Source organism: Tamandua tetradactyla, chromosome 2 (genome assembly GCF_023851605.1).
Source record: "Tamandua tetradactyla isolate mTamTet1 chromosome 2, mTamTet1.pri, whole genome shotgun sequence".
NCBI classification, from domain to species: domain Eukaryota; kingdom Metazoa; phylum Chordata; class Mammalia; order Pilosa; family Myrmecophagidae; genus Tamandua; species Tamandua tetradactyla.
This window is the reverse complement of record NC_135328.1, coordinates 107,830,661-107,854,515: the sequence shown is the minus strand read 5'-3', so window position 1 is coordinate 107,854,515 and position 23,855 is coordinate 107,830,661. Positions and strand designations below refer to the sequence as shown.

The 23,855-nt window shown below is 34.3% G+C and overlaps 1 protein-coding gene across 3 annotated transcripts in view; it reads right to left on the bottom strand.

Moving 5' to 3' along the window:
* The window catches only part of VPS13A (vacuolar protein sorting 13 homolog A), a 342,631-nt gene that overhangs the window by 244,393 nt on the left and 74,383 nt on the right, over positions 1 to 23,855 (bottom strand). For all 3 annotated transcript variants that reach the window (XR_013170504.1, XM_077148468.1, XM_077148469.1), the window contains exons 11-17: positions 22,753 to 22,880; positions 22,445 to 22,551; positions 21,511 to 21,682; positions 20,007 to 20,069; positions 19,391 to 19,520; positions 15,106 to 15,200; positions 14,656 to 14,798 (exon numbers count right to left, since the gene is read on the bottom strand). Coding sequence is in view for 2 of the 3 variants with exons in the window: in XM_077148468.1 (XP_077004583.1) it covers positions 14,656 to 14,798; positions 15,106 to 15,200; positions 19,391 to 19,520; positions 20,007 to 20,069; positions 21,511 to 21,682; positions 22,445 to 22,551; positions 22,753 to 22,880 (838 nt within the window). In the remaining variant the exon portion in view is untranslated. The remainder of the gene's footprint in view (positions 1 to 14,655; positions 14,799 to 15,105; positions 15,201 to 19,390; positions 19,521 to 20,006; positions 20,070 to 21,510; positions 21,683 to 22,444; positions 22,552 to 22,752; positions 22,881 to 23,855) is intronic.

Here is a 23,855-nt window from a genome sequence, read left to right as displayed (position 1 = left end):
TGGAGGGAACTGCCTGAAAATGTGGAGCTGTGTTCCAGTAGCCATGTTTCTTGATGATGATTGAACAATGATATAGCTTTTACAATGAGACTCTATGAATGTGAAAACTCTGTGTCTGATACTCCTTTTAGCTACTATATCAACAGAAGAGTAGAACATATGGAATAAAAATAAATAATAGGGGGAACAAATATAAAATAAATTTAGTTTGAAATGCTAGTGGTAAATGAAAGCGAGGGGTAAGGGGTATGGTATGTATAATTTTTTTTTCTCTGTTATCGTTTTATTTATTTTTCTGTTGTCTTTTTATTTTTCTTTTTCTAAATCGATGCAAATGTTCTAAGAAATGATGAATATGCAACTATGTGATGATATTAAGAATTACTGATTATATATGTAGAATGGAATGATATCTTAATGTTTTGTTTGTTAATTTTTTTTAATTAATAAAAAAAGTTTAAAAAAAATATTTATGGGATGAAGCAAAGGCAGTGCTGAGAGTGAAATGTATTGCCTTAAAAGCGAATTTTAGAGGCTGGGTCATGGTGGCTGGGTGGCAGAGTTCTCACCTGCCATGCTGGAGACTCAGGTTCAAGTCCTGGTGCCTGTCCATGCAAAAAAAAAAAGTGAATATTAAAAAAAAAAAAAAAAACTCGAGTAATAAAGTGTTCACTTGAAAGAACTAAAGAAAGAATAGCAAACTAACCCCAAAGCAAACAAAAGGAAAGAATAATGAGGACTAGAGCAAAAATAAATGAAATTGAGAACATGAAAACAATCAAGAAAATCAACAAAATCAGAAGTTATTCCTTTAAGAAAATCAATAAAACTGATGGACCCTTAGCTACGCTGACAAAAAGAAAAAGAGAGAGGATGCAAATAAATAAAATCAGAAATGGAAGAGGAGATACAAACATTGACCCCACAGAAATAAAGAGGTAATAAGAGGATACTATGAGCAACTATATGCTAATAAATTAGACAATGTAGATGAAATGGACAACTTCCTAGAAAGGCAGGAACAACAAACACTGACTTAAGAAAAAAACAGATGACCTCAACAAACCAATTACAAGTAAAGAAGCTCAGTAAGTCATCAAGAAACTCACAAAATAGAAAAGTGCAGGATCAGACAGCTTTACATGTGAATTCTATAAAGCATTCAAGAAAGAAGTAGTACCAATCCTGCTCAAACTATTCAAAAAAATTGAAGAGGAGGGAAAGCTACTTAACTAATTCTATGAAGCCAGCATCACCCTCATACCAAAGCCAGACAAAGATATTACAAGAAAAGAAAATTAGAGATCCATCTCTCTCATGATTATAAATGGAAAAATTCTCAACAAAATACTTGCAAATTGAATCCAGCAGCAGCACATTAAAAGAATTATACACCATGACCCAGTGTATAATAAATAAATAAATAAATAAATAAATAAATAAATAAATAAATTCCAGTGGGATTTATTCCAAATGTGCAAGGATGGTTCAACATAAGAAAATCAATTAATATAATACACCATATCAGCAAATCAAAGCAGAAAAACCACATGATCATCTTGATTGATACGGAAAAAGCATTTAACAAAATTCAATACCCTTTCCTGATGAAAACACTTCAAAGGATAGGAATAGAAGGTAACTTCCTCAACATGATAAAGGGAATATATGAAAAACCCACAGCGACATCATCCTCAATAACGACAGACTGAAAGCTTAAGGAACAAGACAAGGATGCCCACTGTCACCACTGTTATTTTAACACTGCGCTGGAAGTTCTAGCCAGAGCAGTTAGACAATAAAAAATAAATAAAAGGCATCCAAACTGGAAAAGAAGAAGTAAAGCTCTCATTATTTGCAGATGATATGATACTATATGCCAAAAATCCCGAAAAATCGACAACAAAGCTAGTAGACCTAATAAATGAACACAACAAAGTGGCATAGTACAAGTCAACACCTCAAAATCATTAGTGTTTCTATTCACTAGTAATGAGTAATCTGAGGAGGAAACCAAGAAAAAAATTCCATTTACAATAGCAGCCAAAAGAATTAAATATTTAGGAAGAAATTCAACTAAGGATATAAAATACCTACACAAAGAAAATGCTAAAAGAAATCAGGGAAGACATAAATAAATTGAAGGGCATACATCTTCATGGATTGGAAAATTAAATATAGTTTAAATGTCAATTCTACCCAAATGTATAGATTCAATGCAATAACAATTAAAATTCCAAAAACTAACTTTGCAGAGACAGAAAAAAGAATAACCAAATTTATTTGGAAGGGAAGGGTGCCACGAATAGCTAAAAATATCCTGAGAAAGAAAAATGAAGTGGGAGGTCTCACACTACCTGACTTGAAAGCATATTATGAAGGTACAGCATGAAAACAGCATGTTATTGGCATGAAGACAGATACACTGAATAATGGAATAGCACAGAGTGTTTAGATATAGAAGCTCTCATCTATGGACAACTGATCTTTGAAAGAGCAGACTCTTCAATAGATGATGCTTAGAGAACTGGATACCAATATGCAAAAGAATGAAAGAAGATCCATATCTCACACCCTATACAAAAATTAACTTAAATGGATCAAAGACCTAAACATTAGAACTAAAACTATAAAACCTTTAGAAGAGAACGTAGAGAAATATCTTTATAAAACTTGTAAAATGGGTGTTTCAGTGGTATAATGTTCGCCTTCCATGCGGAAGACGGGGTTCAATTTCCAAACCATGCACTGCCCACCTCTCCCACAAAATAAAAATGTGTAATAGGAGGCAGTTTCCTAGACCTTATACCCAAAGCATAAGCATTGAAGAAAGGAATAGATAAATGGGAACTCCCCAAGATTAAACACTTTTGGGCATCAAAGAACCTTGTCAAGAAAGTAAAAAGGCAGCCTACATAATGGGAGATAATATCTGGAAACCATGTATCAGATAAAGCTTCAGTATACAGAATATATAAAGAGATTCTTCTACTTAACAACAAAAAGACAAATAACCCAATTAAACAATGGCCAAAACACATGAACAGATATTTCTCAGAAGAGGAAATACAAATAACTAAAAGGCACAAGAAAAGATGCACAACTTTACTATTAGGGAAATGCAAATCAAAACCGTAATGAGATATCATCTCACACCCACTAAAACTGTCATTATCAAAAAAATACAGAAAACAACAAGTGGTGGAGAGGATGTGGAGAAGGATGCACACTTATCCACTGTTGATGGGAATGTACAACGGTATAATCACTCTGGAAAACAGTTTGGTGGTTCCCCCATAAATTAAGTATAGAACTGCCATATGATCCAGCAATCCTATTGCTAGGTATATATTCAGAGGGCATGAGGGCATGAGGGCAAGGAAACAGATATTTGCACACCAATGTTTATAGCCACATTATTTACAATTAGCAAGAGATGGAAACAGTGCAAATGTCCATCAACAGATGAGTGGCTATACAACCTGTGTTATTTATATACATATGGAATATTATGCAGTTATAAGACAGAATAAAGTTTTGAAGCATGTAACAAAATGGATGGACCTTGAGGACATTATGCTGATTGAAATTAGACAAAAACAAAAGAGCAAATACCGTATGGTCTCACTAATATGAACATTCAAGAGTGAACTTGGAAACTGAAGTTAAGAAAACAGGTTATCAGGACATAGAAATATGGTAGAGAGCGGGCAATTGGTGTTGAAGGAACAAAGATTGTGCAATAGGACTGATTGTGAAAACTCACAAATGGACAGCACAATACTACCTGATTGTAACCTTATAACATAAGTACACTGAATGAAGCCGAATGTGAGTATGATAGTGGGAGAAGGGCTGGGGGCACATATGAAACCAGAAGAAATGATAGAGGATAAAGACTGAGATGATATAATTTAAGGATGCATAGAGTATATAATAATGGTGATTAAATGTACAAACTAAAAAAATGTTTTTGCATCAGGAAGAACAAAGGAATGCCAAAATAGATGGTACATGGAAAAAAGTACAATCAATGTAAACTAGGGTCTATAGTCAACAGCAACGTTATAATATGCTTCCATGGAATGTGACAAAGGCATTATGCCAAAACTAATGTCAACAGGTGGGGATATTTGGAAAAGGGTATGGATATTTTGTGAAAGAAAAGGAAATGTCTTCACATAGAGTACAGTGGCAAAGGCATGTCTACACACTTAGGGTAAGATGTGTGACTAAAACAAGTAAAAAATGAACACGGAGAAACAAGTGCTAGAGAAAATGCGGAGAAAGAGATGTACCAATTCATTGTCAGTAGGGAAATGAGAGGTGCAGCCCCTTAGAGGGCACAGTAGTGGTTCCACAAGAGGCTAGGGATAGGTTTCCCATATGATCCTGAAACCTTGTTGCTCAGTATATATACCTGGAGAAACTGAGTGTGGGGAAAACAGACATTTGCACACTGGTGTTTCTGGCAGCAGTGTTCGTAATCCACAAAGAATGGAAGCAGCCTAAGGGTACAATGACTCAAGAATGGTAGGCGGAACTATGGTGTATATGTACAATGTACTACTGAGTGGCCACAAGAAGGAATGAAGTTGTGCGGCATGCAATTAGATGAATGAACCTTAAGAGCTGTATGTTGAATGAAATATCAGGAACAAAAAGACAAATACCATGCCTCCATCATATGGACTAACTATAATGCAAAAATACAGTGAACTAAAATCAAAACATGGATTATCAGATTGGGGCTTATTGTAAAGGGTCCTAGATTGTAAACTCATAGCAGTCACATATATTCAGGAGGTTTAACTGTTAATTCTAAACTCTGAAATACTGAGCTGTATATAACATGGTCTTTCTCAGAAACGTTGGGAAAGTTTATATGACACCTGAGACTCAGAGTTACATCTCTGAAGCCATGAAAGTCAGCAGTACTCCATACAGGAGCTGTTTAAAAAGTTGAAAAAGTGACCAGAACTAGAGCAGAGATATGAATGTAGCTGATCTATTTAAAACTAAGGTATATCAGAATACAGGGCAAAGGATGATATTGTCCTTACTTTAAAATTTTAACTTCTGTTTGAGACTAAAGGGAGAGATGTTTATTGGGTGCAAAATTTATATTTTAACTTAATATAACTTTATATTAACTTATAATTTAACCTCTATGGTCAGTTTAGTTAAATTCCCTAAGTACATGGAACCTTAAATAGGGCACAAGATTCTGTTGAGTTGTCCAGGTTAGGTGATACCCTGATAAATCCCAGAGCGATCTGGACAGTGAATAAAGAAGTATTTGCAAAGCCCCTTGGGAGAATGGGGAGAAAGGAGGAAATATTCAACTTTCTCATTTGTAAAAATTCTGATATTCTCACAAGCAGTAGGAAAAAACAAATCAATAAGCTGAGACCTCAACCTTGGGGCTCAGGAACAAAAAGGCAAATATTATGAAATATGAAATTTAATCCTGCAAAGGATAAGCTAAGCTTACTTAAAATTCGGTTTAAGAATCACCCCCAAAGAATCTCTTTTGTTGCTCAGATGTGGCCTCTACCTCTAAGCCAACTTGGCAGGTGAACTCACTGCCCTCCCTCCTACACGAAACATGATTCCCAGGGGTGTAAATCTCCCTGGCAACATGGGACAAAAATCCCAGGATGAGCTGGGACCTGGCATCAAAGGACTGAGAAAGCCTTCTTAACCAAAAGGGGGAAGAGGGAACTGAGACAAAATAAAAGTTTCAGTGGCTGAAAGACTTCAAACAGAGTCAAGAGATTATCCTGGAGGTTATCTTATACATTATATAGATATTTCTTTTTAGTTTATGGTATACTGGAGCGGCTATAGGGAAATACCTGAAACACTTGAACTATGTTCCAGTAGCCTTGATTGCTGAACACGATTGTATAAAAATGTAACATTTACAATGTGACTGTGTGATTGTGAAAACCATGTAACTGATGCTTCTTCTATTCAGGGTATCGACAGATGAGTAAAACAATAAGGATAAGATAAATAAATAATAGGAGGGACAAAGGGTAAAATAAATTGGCTAGATGGAAATACTAGTGGTTAATGGGGTGGACAAGGGGTAAGGTATGTATGAGTTTTGCTTTTTTTTTATTCTTTTTCTAGAGTGATGTAAATGTCCTAAAAAAAAATGATCCTGGTGATAAATACACAACTATGTGTTGATATTGTTGGCCACCGATTGTATACCATGGATGGAATCTATGTGTGTGAAAATTTCTCAGTAAAAATATTTTAAAATACATAAATAAATAAACAAACAGAAAAATACTGTGCTGGAGAATATGCTGAGGGAGAGAGATGTATATATTCACTGTTGTAGGGAAGTAGAATGGTACAGGCCCACAGCAAAGCAGTGTGGTTGTCCATGGGAGGCTAAATACAGGGTTGTTATATGATCCTGCAATCTCATGATGAGGTGTGCAGGTTTGAAACTGTTATGTACCCCAGAAAATGCATGTTGTTCTAATCCAATCTTGTGAGTTCACACCTGCTATGGGTAGGACCTTCTGATTAGGTTGTTTCCATGATGTGACCTACCCAGTTCAAGGTAGGTCTTAATTCCTTCCTGAAGCCCTCTATGAGAGAGCTGAGAAAAGCTAAGAAAGATAAAGTGCCCTGGGGAGAAGCAAGAAGGATCCACAGAGATAAGAGAGCCATTTGAAACCAGAATCCTGGAGAGAAGGATAGCAGACGTCACTATGTGCCTTCCCACGTGAAAGAAGTACCCTATGCCAGCTGCCTTTCCTCCAAGAAGGTATGCTTTTTTGGGGGTTTTAATTTGGACATTTTCTTGGCGTCAGAGTTCTAATTTGTAACTGAATAAATCCCCTTGTCAAAGCCAATCCATTTCTGCTATTTTGCATTCCAGCAGCATTAGCAAACTGAAGCATTAGGTATATACTGGGAAGAACTGTAAAGAAGGACATGAATGGACATTTGCACACTGGTGTTTAGGGCAGCAGTATTCAATCTGCAATGGATGGAGATAGCCTAACCATATATTAACTGATGAATGGAAGGGGGAATTGTGGTGTATACATACAATGGACTACTGAGTGGATGCAAGAAGGAATGAAGTTGTGAGGCATACAACTAGATGAGCAGACCTAGAGGACATTATGTTGGGTGAAATAAATCAGAAACAAAAAGACAAATATTATAACACCTCACTAATATGGACTAATTATAATGTGCAAGTCCTGAGAATTGAATTTGCAAGCATAGGTGATCAAGGAAAAGCTTATTATAAAGGTTCCTAGATTGTAAGCTCTTACAGCAGTCACATCTATTTCTTGGATGTGGTGGTCATTTCTAAATTCTGAGATGCTGAGCTCTTTGTGTAAAACCTGGCTGTTCCCTCGACCTTTGGGTATCTGTGTGACACCTGAGACTCAGAGCTAGAGCTCTGCAGCTATGAAAGTCAGCATTACCTCATACAGCCAACTGTTTAAAAAAGCTGAAAAAGAGAACACACTTCAATCAGTTAGGAATGAAGCTCATCTAGTTAGGACTAAGCTAAACCAGACTAAACAGTAAAGGAAGGTATTGACTCTATTTTAAAACTTCAACTTCTGTGTGACGCCAAAGGAAGAGATGTCATTTGTTGTAAAATTTGTATTTTCTGTAGCACACTATCTAATTTGAACACCATAATTACATGGAGCAAGATCTTGTTGGTTGGTACAATTTAGTGTGATGTCCTGATACATCCCAGAGTAATCTGGGCAGAAAATAAAAAGTATTTGCAAAGTCTCCCTGAAGGGAATGGGGGAAAATGTGGAAATATCAAACTTCCCCACATCAGGAATTCCTGATATTCTCGCAAGCACTGTGGAGTACGGATTTAATGTGCCAAGCCCTTGTTCTTGGGGTTTCCCCTTATGAAACTTACTCCTGCAAAGGAGAAGCTAAGCCTACTTATAATAATGCCTAAGACTCACCCCCAGAGAACCTTTTTTGTTGCTCAGATGTGGCCTCTCTCTCTAAGCAAACTCTGCAGGTGAACTCACTGACATCCCTTCCTACATGGGACATAACTCCTGGGGATGAGTCTGGACCTGGCATGATGGGATTGAGAAAGCCTTCTTGGGGAAAGAGAAATGAAACAAAGTTTCAGTAGCTGAGAGGTTTCAAATAGAGTCTTGAGGTCATTCTAGAGATTATTTTTATGCATTATATAGATATCCCTTTTGAGTTTTTAGTTTATTAGAATAGCTAGAAGGAAATATCCAAAACTGTTAAACTATAAACCCAGTAGCCTTGATTTTTTATTTTTGCATGTTACTGTATAATTATACAGTTTTCATGGAGTGACAGTGTGATTGTGAAAACCTAGTGACTGACACTCCCTTTATCCAGAGTATGAACACATGAGTAAAACAAAAACAAAAAAATAAATAGAGATAAGGGGTATGGGATGCTTTGGGTATTTTTTTAATTTTTATTTATTTATTTTTTGAGCAATGGAAATATTCAAAATTGTTTATGGTGATGATACTATGAGCCACTGATGTACAGTTTGGATGATTATATGTTACATGAATATATCTCAATAAAACTGCATTTAAAACAACTGCATAAAACAGTATCTATAAAACTGCATTTTGGGGACTAATACAGGAAAAAAAAACAGGGGTGGTAATTCAATTATATTGAAGCAGGAAAATGACAGAGATGATAATTTGAGTCCACAGGAAGAAATGGAAAGAACAAAAATTGGTAAATAAGGTTAATGTTAAACGAACAAATGAACAAGAATAAAACTTCTATGAACATACTTTTGCTCTCCTTTCTTTTCTTAGCTTCCTTAAAAGAAATTAATTATGTATGTAAAATAGCAGCTATAACAATTTATTTGGGGAGGGCTGTAACAATTTAACACATATAACAAAGAGCACAAAAAAGGCAAAAAGCATGAAACTATATAGGAGTAAAGCTTCTATATGTAGTATAAATTAAATAAAACAAATAAAAAATAGACTTTAAAATGTTAAAAGATACAGTAAGCCCTAGAGAAACCTCTCAGTTACGATAAAAGAAAATGTTGCTTATACCCAAAATAACTGAAAGCAGAGAACTGATCAGATACTTGCACTGCAATGTTCACAGAAGGATTATTCACAATTACCAAAAGATGAAAGAAGACAAGTGTCCATCAAACAATGAGTGAATGAACAAAATGTGATACATACTTACAATAGAATATTATTCAATCATAAAAAGAATGAACTGATATGTGTTACAGCATGGATGAACCATGGAGGCATCATGTTGAATGAAATAAGCCAGATACAAAAGGACAAATCTTGTATGATCTCATTTATATGACATAATTAAAGTATGCAAATTCAAGTCAGAAAATAGAATACATGTTACCAGGGGACAGGGCGGGGGTAAAGAATGGGAAGTTAATGCTTATTTGGCACAGAATTTCTGTTGGGGGTGATGGAAAGTTTTGGTAATGGACAGTGATGATGGAATAGAACACTTTGAATGAAATAAATACCACTTAATCTACACCCGTAAGTCACTAAATTGGGAAATTTCATGTTGTATATGTGGTACTAGAATTTAATAAAAAAAAATTTTTTTTAAAAACAACAAAACAAAAAGGACTATACAGCACAATGAATCCTAATGTAAACTAAGGACTACAGTTAGTAGTACAATAGTGAATAGTACAATTATCATATTCCTTAATTGTAATAAAGGTAACACACTAATGCAAAATGCTAAATGGAGGAGGAACGTATATGAGAACTCTATATATTCTGCATGATTTTTTCATAAACCTCCATCTCCAATTACAAAAAAATTATATATATATATATATATATATATAAGCTGATTCCATGAACACAGCGACAAAATTGATAAACTACTAGCTAGGCTAGAAAAAGAAAAAAGGAGAAAAGACAATTTTTTAATTTCAAAAATGAAAGGGGGCATCACTACCAATCAATGGATATTTAAAAAGACAGAAATATTATCAATAACGCTCTGCCCACAAATCTGACATCTCAGAAGAGATGCAGAACCTTAAAAGACAGATCTAACAAAATTTGTACCAGGAAAAATGGGTAATTTTATTAATCCATTAATATCTATTAAAGAAATTAATAATTAACCTTCCAAAACAGAAAGAAGCAAGCCCAAATGATTTCACTGATGAATCCTACAGCTAATATCAAACTCAATGATGAGAAACTAGATGCTTTTCCCCTAAAATAGTGTGGTGGTTTAGAGCTCTACACACCCCAGAAAAACCTGTTCATAAATTACATTCTTTCCTATGTGTACCCACTGTAAGTAAAACATTTTGATGACGTTACTTCAGTTAATGTGAGGCCACGTCAATCAGGATGAGTCTTGGTCCTATTATTTATAAGTGGAATGAAATTCAGAAAGATAGAGAAAAAGCCACAGGAAGCAAGAAACTAAAATTCAACAGAACCTGGAAGAGAAAGGAGAGGTGAGGGGACTATAACATATACTGCCATATGACAGAGGAACCAAGGACCAATGATTGCTCACAGTCAGCCCCAGAACAGCAGATTTCGTGGAGAAAGCATCACTGTGATGAAAGCTTGATTTAAACTTGTTCTCAGCCTCAAAACCATGAGCTAAGTATTTCCCGCTATTTAAGCTGACCCGTTGCATAGTATTTGCTTAAGCAGTTAAGGAAACTAGAACAGATACAGAGAAGGAAAGGATGTCCCTTCATGTCAGTCATATTCAAATCATATTGGAAAATCCTAGCTAACACAATAAGAAATGGAAATAAAAGGTAGACAAACTGAGTGCCCATCAACAGATGAGTGCATTAACACAAGGTGGCATATAAATGCAATGGAATATTACGCAGCAGGAAGACAAACATGACAAGATGGATGAGCACTGAGGACATAACACAGAATGAAATAAGCAAAACTCAAAAGGACAGATACTGTATGACTCTACTTTTATGACCATGGTAAAGGTAAAATCAGAAGCTTATAATACAGAATATAGGGGACCTAGAGATACACAGAAGCTTGAGATGTGTGAACAGTTTGCTAATGAGGTTGAACTTAATTGTAAGGGAATAGAAAGAAGTGTAGGCAGTTCACTAGTGGGTCTGTAAGTAATATGACCATATTAAAGGTGAACATGACTGAGAGGGGTTGTATAGACTCATATGTCCCACCAATTAACACTACAAATATAAATGAAGATAGTTCATACCTTTGCATGAACTACTGCAAAGGTATGAATCTCATAAAAGAGTGTATAATTTTGGGGTATGGGGGAAAATGATATTGCATGCTATGGGCTATTTAACAGGAAAATATCAACAGTACCACAGCAATACCAGGGGTACATAACGGGGGGGAGGGTCAAGAGTTAGGTGGAGGTTTGGGTTTTCTATTTGGTGAGTATGTGTTTACTGGCTATCTTTCTTTTGGGAGCAGTGAAAATTGTAGAAAATTGAGTACTGATGGACTGCTGACTCTGGACATTATACATGAGACCCAGTAGATAGAGGTGGCTGAAAGATGCACTGACTGAGACAAAGACTGGCGAACAGTAGTACACATGATCGAACATGGTGCTGCTACAAAATAAACTAAGCTGGGAGGTATGCAACAATGTGAATGAATCCGTGGGACATCTGGTAAGGCAAAACAAGCCAGAAACAAAAGAGCAAATATTGTTTGATCTCATTTAGAATATACTTTTAAGAAAACTGGAGCCTAGATTGTAAGTTCCTATAGCAGTCACATTTAGTCTGGAGCGGTAATTGTTATTTCTGGATTTTGAGGTGCCATTTTATATGTATTTGTCTATGTCTTATATGTATATAAACTGGTATATGTTTCATATGTATGTAACCTGGTATTTAGAGATAAAAATGAAGTCCACTGGGTCAGGGTTAATGTAATTCAGGACATAGCCTATCCTAAAGAACATCTAGGGCATTATACAAGATTCTACAAAGGTTCCATGCACTAGGGTAAATGTCCAGAAACCTTCAACCTCCAGATGGGTCCCTGGACCAGATAAATACTGAAATACCAGCCTCTCTAGAATATCAACTAGTTTCATCTCTCTACCCCATATAATCAACAAACCCTTTGAACATGAAAAAGTTAGACTGCCATAACCCAAATATCTCTAAAGAGTGGGAAAATGATCAAAGGTGATGGTGGAGTTACACAGAAAAGGCAGAATTTAACAAATGTGTATGACTGCTAAATAATCAAATTGATATTTCTTTTAGTCCCCAGTATCTTACAGCAGAGAGAGGTAAAAACCTAAAATTGTGGAATTGCAACCTATAACAAACTCTGAAATCTGCTCTGCAACTAATTTTTGCAGTGTGCTTTGAAATTTATAGCTTTTTTGTACATACATTATTTCCCACAAAAAAAAGAAAAAAAAGCCAATTGTGATAAATGCACAACTATATGATGACTTTGTGAACCATTTATCATACACTTTGGATAATTAAATGGTATGTGAATGTACAATATATATCAATAAAAAATGAATAATCAAAAAATAAACTCTTAAGAGTAAATGTAACCAAAGAAGTGCAAAACTTATACTCTGAAAACTATTAAATATGGTTGAACTATTAATGACAATCTAAATAATAGGAAAGATATCCAATGTTCATAAATTGGAAGACCTGGTATTTTTAAGACAACAGTAATCCCAAAATCTAAAGATTCAACTAAGCAATTTATATCAAAATTCCAGTTGACATTTCTTTTTCTTGCAGAAATGGTCAAGCTAAACCTAAAATTGATGTAGAAATTTGAGGGACTCAAAATAACCCATTGCAATCTTGAAAAAGAACAAAACTGGACACACATTTCCCAAATTCAAAAGCTACTACAATAATCAAGACTGGGTCGAACTGGCATAAGGACAGGCACAGACCAATGAAATAAAATTCAGAATCCAGAAAAAAATCCATACATCTGCACTCAGCTGATTTTCAAGAAAAGTGCCAAGATCATTCAATGGGAAAAGAATAGGCTTTTCAACAGCCAGCACTGGGACAACTGGGATGTACTATGTAAAAGAATGAAATTGGACCTCTACTTCATTCTATCCACAAAACTTAAGTCAAAATGGATCATGAATCTTAATGTTAAGAGCTAAAACTATAAAATTCAAGAAATAAATCTTCATTAATTGTATCAGGCATGACCAAAAGTACAAGCAACAAATCAAAAATCAGATAAATTGGACTTAAAAATTTAAAACGGGACAGTGCAATGGTGGCTCAGTGGCAGAATTCTCGCCTGCCATGACGCAGATCCAGGTTTGATTCCCGGTGCCTGCTCATGCAAAGAAAAAAAAAAAAAATTAAAAACACTTCTGGTTTAAAGGGTCCTATCAAAAAAAGAAAAACAAAAAAACACTAAGAGAAAATATTTGTAAGTCAAATATCTAATAAAGGACTGGTATCTAGAATATAAAAAGAACTCTTACAATTCGGTAATAAGACAACTACCTTAAAAGATGGGCAAAGGATTTAATAGATATATATTCAAGGAGAAATACAAATATCCAATATGCATATGAAAAGATGCTTAATATCAGTCATCAAGGATATGCAAATCAAAATCACAATGATTCACACCCACCTGGTGGGCTAAAATTAAAAATACATAATAATAAGTATTAATGAGGAAGTGGAGAAACTGGAACACTTAAACAGTGTTGGTGGGAATGTAAAACGGTGCATCTACTTTGGAACAGTTTATCAGCTCCTCAAAAGACAAAACACTGAGTTACCATATTAGCTGGCAATTTCATTCCTAGGTATAGACCAACAGAAATGAAAACATATGTCCAGAATAAAAATCTGGTACATGAATATTTATACTATCATTATCTCCAGCCAAAGACTGGAAATAATCCAAATGTCCATCAACCGTTGACTGGCTAAACAAACTGTGGTATATCCATTCAATGGAATATTATTTGGCAAAGAAAGAAAAGGAATGAAGTACTAATACATGCTATAACATGGATTAAAATATTAGACTATGAAAGAAGTCAATGCAAAAGATCACACCTAATGACTCCACTCATAAGAAATGACTAGAATAGACAAATCCATAAAGATAAAGATTAGTCGTTTCAAGTGACTAAGAGGAAAGGAAATTGGGAATGACTACTACTGTAATATATGGGGTTTCTTTTTGGGGTAACAAAATGTTTTGAAATTAGATAGTAGTGATTCTTATACAACTTGTGAATACACTAAAAACCTATGAAAGTATACCTTAAATGCATGATTGTATGGTGTGAAATAGCTCATTAAACCTGTTAAATAAATGAAGTGAAATAAAAACAAACTAAATTGTTAACAGTGTTTCTTTACATGTGGTGTGAGCACTGACACTCTATATTTTTCTTTAGTGCCCTGCTTCCTCACCATGCAACTTTCAACTAAACATGTATTATGTTAACAATTTCATATATTACTGGGGGGAAAATAACTAATTCCTGAAATTACAAAAGAACACTGTTTATAAAAAGACTGTAAGATTGTGGCCTAACTTCCAACCCCACAGTGAACTTACTATTCTAACAATAAGTGAAAAAAAATTTAATACTTACTTTATTGCTTGTGCTCCAGGTCTTTGTACAATCAGAGTGGTAAATTCTTCAACTACAATATCTAACAGTTCAGGTTTTTGGCGATCTTCTCTTAGAATAATGGACATACTTTTCAAGTGAACAAAAAACCTCATGGCTTCGAACTACAGTATGTTCAGAAGAATAAAATGAAAATACATACAGGTAAACAAAACAAACACTTGTATAGTACATTCATATAGCACATTCATTTCAAAAACTAAAAATGATCCTTTACTAAAGAATCACCACATGACATGAAAATTTAGGGGGCAATTTTTATTCCCATTTTGCAAATGAAAACAAAGGTACTATTTTACAGATTAGTGAACAGATCTGAAACAACCATATTCCTGAACTTCTTCTAAAAGGATTAAAACAGGCATACATCTAACATTAAACTCCCAGATGTAACTCAAGAAAGTATCTTACTGTTTTTGGCAAGGTTGGATCAACTGCTGTTTCACTATAGCCAATTGCTTCATAGAGCTTTGCTTTTTCTTCAGGTGTCAACATTTCTTCCAGACCTACAAATTACACAGAAGTATTAAGCGTTTGCAACTGATAACAAAATAAAATCAACTCATAATTTAGCTGCCTTTATTAAATAAAATGAAAAATTCACTTTATTTTTCTTTATTGTGGAAAAAACATATATACAAAAAAGCAATAACTTTCAAAAATTAGTTGTAGAACAGATTTCAGGGTTTGGTATGTATTACAATTCCCACTAGGTTTTTAATTCTAGCTCCTCCAAGACACTGGAGACTAATTCTAGCTCCTCCAAGACACTGGAGACTAAAACCCACTAGGTTTTTAATTCTAGCTCCTCCAAGACACTGGAGACTAAAGGATTCAGTAATCATACCCATGTTAAACCCTACCTTCTCTGTATAACCCCGCCACATCCTTTGATCTTTCTCCCACTCTTTAGGGTTATTGGGCTATGCCCATCCTAAATTTTTCATGTTGGAAGGTGCTATTAATTATTAGGACAGGGAGATGGAACTAGTTGATACTCTGGAGAGGCTGGGCCCTCTGGGTTTCAGGACTTACCTGGCCTAGGAACCCATTTGGATGTTGCAGGTTTCTGGTTACTGTAGTGCATGGAACCTTTGTTGAATCTCAGATAAAGTCCCATGTGCTCTTTCGGGTTGGCAGGAATGGCTTTGGTTGGGGTCTGGCAAACCATGATAGGTAGCAATGTCTAGCTAAAACTTGTGAATGATAAGCTCTCAACTCTATTTGAACTCACTCAGCCACTGATACCTTATTCGTTACACTTCTTTTTGTCCTTTTGGTTGGAATGGTGCTGTCGATCCCATGGTGCCACGGCCAGGCTCATCCCTGGGAGTTATATCCCACACTGCCACCCCTGTATGTTATATCCCATGTACGGGGAAAGGTAACAATTTCACTCACAGAGTTGGGCTTAGAGAGAGAGACCACACCTGAGCAAAAGAGGTCCTCTGGAAGTAACTTTTAGGCAAAATTATAGGTAGGCTAGGCTTCTCCACTACATAAGCTTCACAAGAGCAAGTCTTAAGATCAAAGGCTTGGCCTATTAACTTGGGAATCCCTAATGTTTGAGACAGTCTCAAGGGTTTCCCTCGTGGTAAAGTTTAATAGTTCCATATTTTTTCTCCCATCCCTCAAGGACTTTGCCAATACTTTTTGATTATTTGTTCTTTATACTCTGGGATATATCTGAACATTACATTAAGCTATACAGAATTACAAGCACTCATTAGCATTCTGGAGTCCCTCTGTTCAGGTTGTTTAAATGATCTAATCAAACGGGTTCAGTATAAATTATGTGCTACAGAAAATTTAGGTTCTGGACAAAATAAACCTTTCCTCCTTTAGACTCACAGAGTAGGTGAAATTTTAAAATACAGACAGGTATTCCTTACCCCTTTATTCTGAATTACCTTAATCCTGAACTGATCGGCTTTGTTCTTACCTCTAATTGAACCCTGATCTCTTTTTCAATTTAACAGTTGTGTGTGCAATACTGACCTCCAGACCTGCAAAACTCTTATTCTAAGTCTTAGGTGTCACCCAGGTGCCAAAAGTTCCAAGGAAATTCCAAGTTATACATACATAATACAGCCTCTCAAAATCTAGAAATAACAGTTGCCACTCTGGACTAAATGTGACTGCTGTAGGAGTTTACAATCGAGGCCCCAAACTCCTTATAGGCATTTTCTAAATGATACCATACAATATTTGCTCTTTCGTTTCTGGCTTATTTTGCATTAAAAAAAAAACTGTTTCACGGGTTCATTCAGAACATATGCATATACCACATTTTGTTAATCCACTCATCTGTTGATGGGCATGTGGACTGTTTATATCATTTGGCAATTGTGAATAATGCTGCTATGAACATCAGTGTGAAAATATCTGCTTCTGTCACTGCTTTCAGCTCTCTGGAGAGACACAGAGTAGTGGTATTGCCAGGTGGTAGTGCAACTTGATATTTAGTTTTCTGAGGAACCACCAGACTGTCTTCCATATTAGCTGTGCCATTATATATTCCCACCAACAGTACATAAGTGTCCCAATTTCTCCACATCCTCTCCAACCTTTGTAGTTTCCTGTTTGCTTAATTAGCAACCTATCTCACTATAGTACTGATCTGCATTTCCCTTATAGCTAATGAAAATGAGTATCTCTTCATGTGCTTTTGCGTCATCTGTATTTGCTCCTCAGAAAAATGCCTATTCATATCTTTAGCCTATTTTATAATTGGGTTGTTCTTTCATTGTTGAGTTGTATGATTTATTTATGTATACAGGGTATCAAACCTTTATCTGATTCATGATTTCTAAATATTTTCTCCCATTGAGTTCACTGCCTCTTCACCTTTTTGACAAAGTCTCTAGAGGCACAAAAACGTTTGATTTTGAGAAGCTTTCGTTTATCCTTTTTTTTTCTTTCACTGCTTGTGCTTTGGGCAAAAAGTTTAGGAAGCTACCTCCTATTATCAGGTCTTGAAGATGTTTCCCCACATTTTCTTCTAGGAGTTTTAGGGTACTGGTTCTTTATTTAGATGTTTGATCCACTTTGAGTTCATTTTTGTACAGGGCTTACTTAAGGTAAGTATCCTATTTCATTCTTTTGTCTACTAAGATACAGTTCTCACATGACCATTTATTGAAAAGAATATTTTGTCCCAGTTCAGTGGATTTGGGGCCTTGCCAAAGATCAGTTCACCATAGATCTGGTGGTCTATTTCTGCACTCTCAAATCGATTCCATTGATCAATATTTCTATCTTTGTGCCAGTACCATGGTGTTTTAACAACTGTGGCTTTATAATAAGCTTTGAAATCAAGAGGGGTTAATCCTCCCACTTAATTTTTCTTTTCTAGTATATTTTTAGCTATCTGAGGTCTCTTTCCCTTCCAAATGAATTTGGTAACTAGTTTTTTCAAGTCTTCAAAGTAGGTTGTTGGAATTCTGATTGCTACCGCATTGAATCTGTATATCAATTTGGGTAGAATTGACATCTTAACTACATTTAACCTTCCTATTCATAAGCAGGGAATGTCTTTCCACTTCTTTAGATCTTCTTTGATTTCTTTTAGCAATGTTAGTTTTCTGTGTGCAAGTCCTTTACATCCCTTGTTACGTTCATTCATGGATACTTGATATTTTAGTAGCTATTTTGAATGGAATTTTTTCCTTAATTGACTCTTCAGTTAGGCTATTGCTTGTGTATAGAAACATCACTGTTTTTTTGTATACTTTCTTTTTATAATGCCTTTAGGAAATTATAACAATTGAATGTTAAGATGGCACTGGCTATTTTAGAACTTACTCATCAACAACATAAACTACATAAATTTAGTGAGATAAATTTCTAAATGTTTGCATTAAGTAATAACTTAAAAAACAGTTAAGTGTATTAGGCACTTAACAGTATTGTACTAGGTTACACACTTAGCATTCAAAGTAGGTAATATTAGTATAATTTTCCCCCATTTTATAGATAATAAACTGAACTTTAACTTGCCAAGGCCACACTGCTAATAAGTTATAGATCTAGGATGTAATCCTAAGTCTCTAAGCCTCCAAAGGAATGATATTAACCATTTGGTTATGTATTATCCATTCCAGATGGTTAGGAAACAAAAATCTTTCCAGGAAACTATTTCAACAAAAACTGAAATGTTTTACTGTACTTGTAATTTTTATTTTATCAATTACTTTGCTAAATGCATCAAATAAATCCTTTGAGCACAAAGTTCTTTTCTAAGATTAGTAAAATGGAAAAAGTTTATTTTATTTAATTTTTATTTATCTCATAATTTTATATCAACTTTTATTATCAATTTTATCATGGTAATTTATTTAAAGAAAACAATATATATAAATTAACAATGTATATTTATTTTAATTTCAGAGAAAATTTTCTGCAAAACTTGATTTATACTACCAAAATCTAAAGATTAAGTACACTACTATAAAGCTAAATGGGAGATGGTGCAAGGGTAGTTCAGGGGTAGAATTCTCGCCTGCCTTACGGGGGACTTCGGTTCAATTCCTGGCCCAGGCACTTTCCAAAGAGCAAAACAAACAAACAAAAAACAAAAATTCAACAAATGGTGCAACGACAATGGAATACTCACATGGAAAAGTATGAAATGTGACCCCCCCACCATACAGAACACACACACACACACACACACACACAAACTAAATGGACATACTTCCAGGTTTAACATCTGCCTGTTCATTAGTATTGGTTTCTGACCAACTCCATATCCAGCTAAACCATCCTTTATTATCCTCTGGTTCTTTTTCACCTTCTTTGTAAATCCTGTATCCAGCCTTCTTTACCTAAAATGAATGAAGTTGCAAAAATAAATGACAAATTATCCTTTATTTAGCAATTTACAAAAATAAAAGGATATTTCAAAATCTTAACATACTGGGTGAATAAATGTAAAACAATAAAAACACTGACAGCAGAAAATATTGATTGAAACTTTAACCAAACACAGACTTTATGATTACTATATAGATTTCCCAGTGTTTAACAAGAGCTGATTACCACAAACACACACAAAAGTTGGCTTTTCACCTTCACATAACCTCTGAATATTTGTTAAGCTCGGTATTTAGAAAGATAGGTTTTCCCATAGAAACCTCTGATTTAAATCAAGGTAACAAAACATTAAATCAAATTTTATCACACAGAAGCAAATTTGAACCTCTTTCAGGAAACAGAATATTACAGCACAATACTAATGTCATTACAGCTTCTGTCAGCTCTATAAGAAATTTAGATTTATTTTTACCAAATGAAAGATAATTTAGAATTACCTCAACTTCTGCTTGTTGTCTTGCTAAAGTTATATTAAATACATCCAGGATCTTTTCCAACTCCTGAAAATATTTTTTAAAATGTATTAGTTTCACATAACTTCAGTATATCATCAATCAAATTTCTATACTAAAAGAGATAGGACAGCAGCAGAAAAGAGAACATCCATCAATACAATTTATCCATTAAATTGTGGGAAGCAATATTTCATTAGCTATCATCTTGGATGGCAGATAATTAATGATGCAGTAACTTTTTGAGCAAAGAAATCATATAGTCATGCATATACTGTACAAAAGTATAAATATCTTAAAAGATACCAATACATGCATTATTTAAAATATTTACTTGAGTTTTTCCTACTTACATGTAAATACAGAGCCACATTCAACTACAATTATATAGCTGTCGTATTACGAATACAGCTCATGTATCATCATTATGATATTCCAAGTAGGCCTAGATACAGCAAAATTTGTTTTTAAGTTTTATGCTTTTCACATTTGTCATGGCTACTGAGATAAGCGAAGACAGGCTAAATCTTTGACCAGACCTATACTTTCCCATGACTACTTTTAAGAATTTCATGCTCAAGCTACTTTTTTTCCCCCTAAAGAAGCAATCATGACCAAGCAGAATTATGTAGAAAACAACTTAACCCATTAAATGGAAAATCTGTAACCATCCCCCAAAAAGCTCTAAACCTAAGCATTCCTAATATCCCAGAGTCTTCAGGCAATTTTTCCCCTTGAAAATAAAAGTAAAACCCAATCTTTAGGGATTACCTAATTGGAAATTGGCCTACATTCAGAATGGTTACATTGATTTTAAGAGGCTAACTCCACTCAAATCTCTCTAAACCCTCTAAACCCATCTGTAAAATAGAATTACAAATATTTCATAATTCTAAACGACAGACTCTTTACTTGGTAAGACTAATACTAACAGACTAGAAATCACAAGAATAAAAGAGAAAAAAAAAGCTCTGAATGGGCAGAAAATTCAGGCAAAGTTCATGCAAGAGATGGGACTTTAAACATGAACAGACTGGGACAGGCAGAAGCAAGAGGGAAGGCAAATGGAATATATGAGCAAAGGCATAAGAATGAGAATGATACATATAGAAAAAAGGCTACACATGTGATTAGTGCATAGTCAGAGGGTAACGGGAAATAAAATACTGACAGATCCTTTAACACAGAAAACCTTGGAATAAATGTAGCAAACACTTTTTAAGCTTTGGAGATTAAAAAATGACATAATAACATGAGGTTTGCATGAATCCAAATTCCACCACAGAACTATCTCAAATTTTCAAAAACTCACAGGAGAATTCTATGAGCACTTATATTATCTAAATGAAGTTAGAAACAGGAGTGCAAAAATTCCAAGTAAAGAGATAGAGACTGGTCAGTCAAAATTACAGCAAACAAGGAGGGAGTGTTAATCATTTAACACTGAAGAGGAGTAATGTGGTACAAAATGTTTCTATATATTGCTAACCTCCAAAGACATGAGAATTTCACCAGCTGGCTTCTTATTCGTTAACTTTTTCTTATACAGTTCTTTATATTGCTTCACTTTTTGCCTATGTTTTCTAATATACTTCCATGACCACATCCGTAAGCTGGGACAAACATTTACTTCAAGAACACCATTGATAGCATAAGCCCACCTAGTTAAAAAAAAAAACAAAAATGCCACATTTAACACCTATAAGCAATAGTAAGATATATAGATATTACTTCTAGATATATGTCTATAATACGAAACCTTAAACAAAAAGACTATGAAAATGGTATATTATCTGGGCACTTAGCTTTTCCTACCCATCTACATGAATATATTAATTATCTCATCTTGTTATCTTATCTTTTCCCTAAGAGAAAATAAGAAAAATCATTCAATTTTGTTAAAAATATATTAAACTTTACCCAACTCCTATAGCATTAGTTGGTGAGTAACATTTTAGGTACCTGAAGAAAGAGTAAATGCAGCTTTTAGAAACTATGGAATCACTTAAAACCTGGAAGAACAGTACTTTTTAATTGAAAACAAAGGGGTGGGGGTAGTACATAGATTACCATAATTTGAAAAATATAGACCTTAGTATGTCTAATACAGGGTTAAAAAAAAACATTGCTAGGAAACAAACTGGCACGCTGTTCTTTAACAATTTCAGAAATATGAATCCATTTATAGTAAACAAAATCTATGGTACTGTAGTAGCTTGAGTTGAAAATTCAATTACAAAGAACTCTTTTAGTCTATTACATTATCGTCATAACCAAAAGCAGCTACATATATTTCTAGCCACAAATCAAACTACAGTTTGCATCAAACCATATAAAACTATCTTAAACATTATCTTTAAAATCAAAGAAATTCACTTGTGTGCAATATTTTTTAAATCTTAAAAAAAAAAAAGACATTTTACCATTCCCTGGCATGGTAGTGAAGAGGTACATCAGGTTTGAATTTCCTATATGGCAGATTTTGCTTCATCATATCAATTGATTCAAGAAGCTCCATAACACTGAAATACTGAAGAATGGAAAAAGTAAAAGCTCTTTAATGTTTCAGAATGCTTCGTTCAATTATGAAGATGAAGGTCAAATTAGTGATATTTTTACAAGTTATGTAAGAAATGTTGCAATATAGTATGATTTTTGAAATACATTGAAAATCTTAGTTCTGCTTTTGTCAAACTATAATTCACAATTTAAAATTGCATTTAAAAATCACCTGTGGTTTATTAAACTCAATGGCTATTTCATGTAACTCAACAACCAGGTTAATTTTGGGTGCAGAAAAGTCAAAATCTGATCGATGATTCATCTGTAGTTTGGCATTAGCAGATATGGGACGAAATACTGAAAAATAATAAAAATTGAAAAAAATTAAATTGTTATATTTCAAGAATCTCACAAAAACCCTTTTGTAATTCCCAGATGCCCACACTGCCATAATTTGATCAGATGAATTGTCAATCCCTTAATTAGTAATTAGTGAGGATTCTTTAATCTTTTATCTTTTTCCTATCTATACCTCGTGTTGTTTTGCATATACAAGTACACTAAAGGCTAACTGACCTTCCTCCCAAAACATCACTATATCTTAAAAAACAGGAACATTCTCTAAAAAGCAATATGGTCCCATAAAATATTTTTAATAAAAGTACAGCTGCAGGTAATAAATGTACATAGAAATGCTAAAACAAAAAAGACTGTATATAATCCCTGATTTTCACTACATAATTATAATTTCTGAATTCCTGATGAGTTTTTTTGCATCCATTTTCCCTTTTAACTCTTAAAAGGAGGAGATAGTAGATGGGAGTTTATTCAGGATTACCTACCTGGCTTAACCTATAAACCTAAAATATATTATTCTCAACCCTTTGTATTTAGTACCAAAAAGAACAAGCATCATGCAGAAAGAGACAAATAATAGCAGAATCTAGACAGATGCTGTATTCCTCATTTTAATCATCTCCAAGACCTAGCACTTAAGTTTACATATACAAGCATTAAAAATGTTCTTCTTGAACAGAAATAAATGCTCACAGATCCTGCTATTTTTTCACATTCCATCTAACACTGAAGGGGTAGCAAAAATAAATAAATCCAGTGGGTTATGACAGAAGCTACTCTGGACCTACTGTAGGGGTCACTGTATAACCAAGAATATAACAGAAGCAACAAAAAAAGGATCCCAAACCCTATTAAGATAGGTTGTCTGGCAACCTCAGAATATTTGGGAATTAAATAATCCATTTTATTTTCCTCGAAACTCTAAACTCATAAAGTTAGATAACAGAAAATTACTTCAAATTCAATATACTTTCA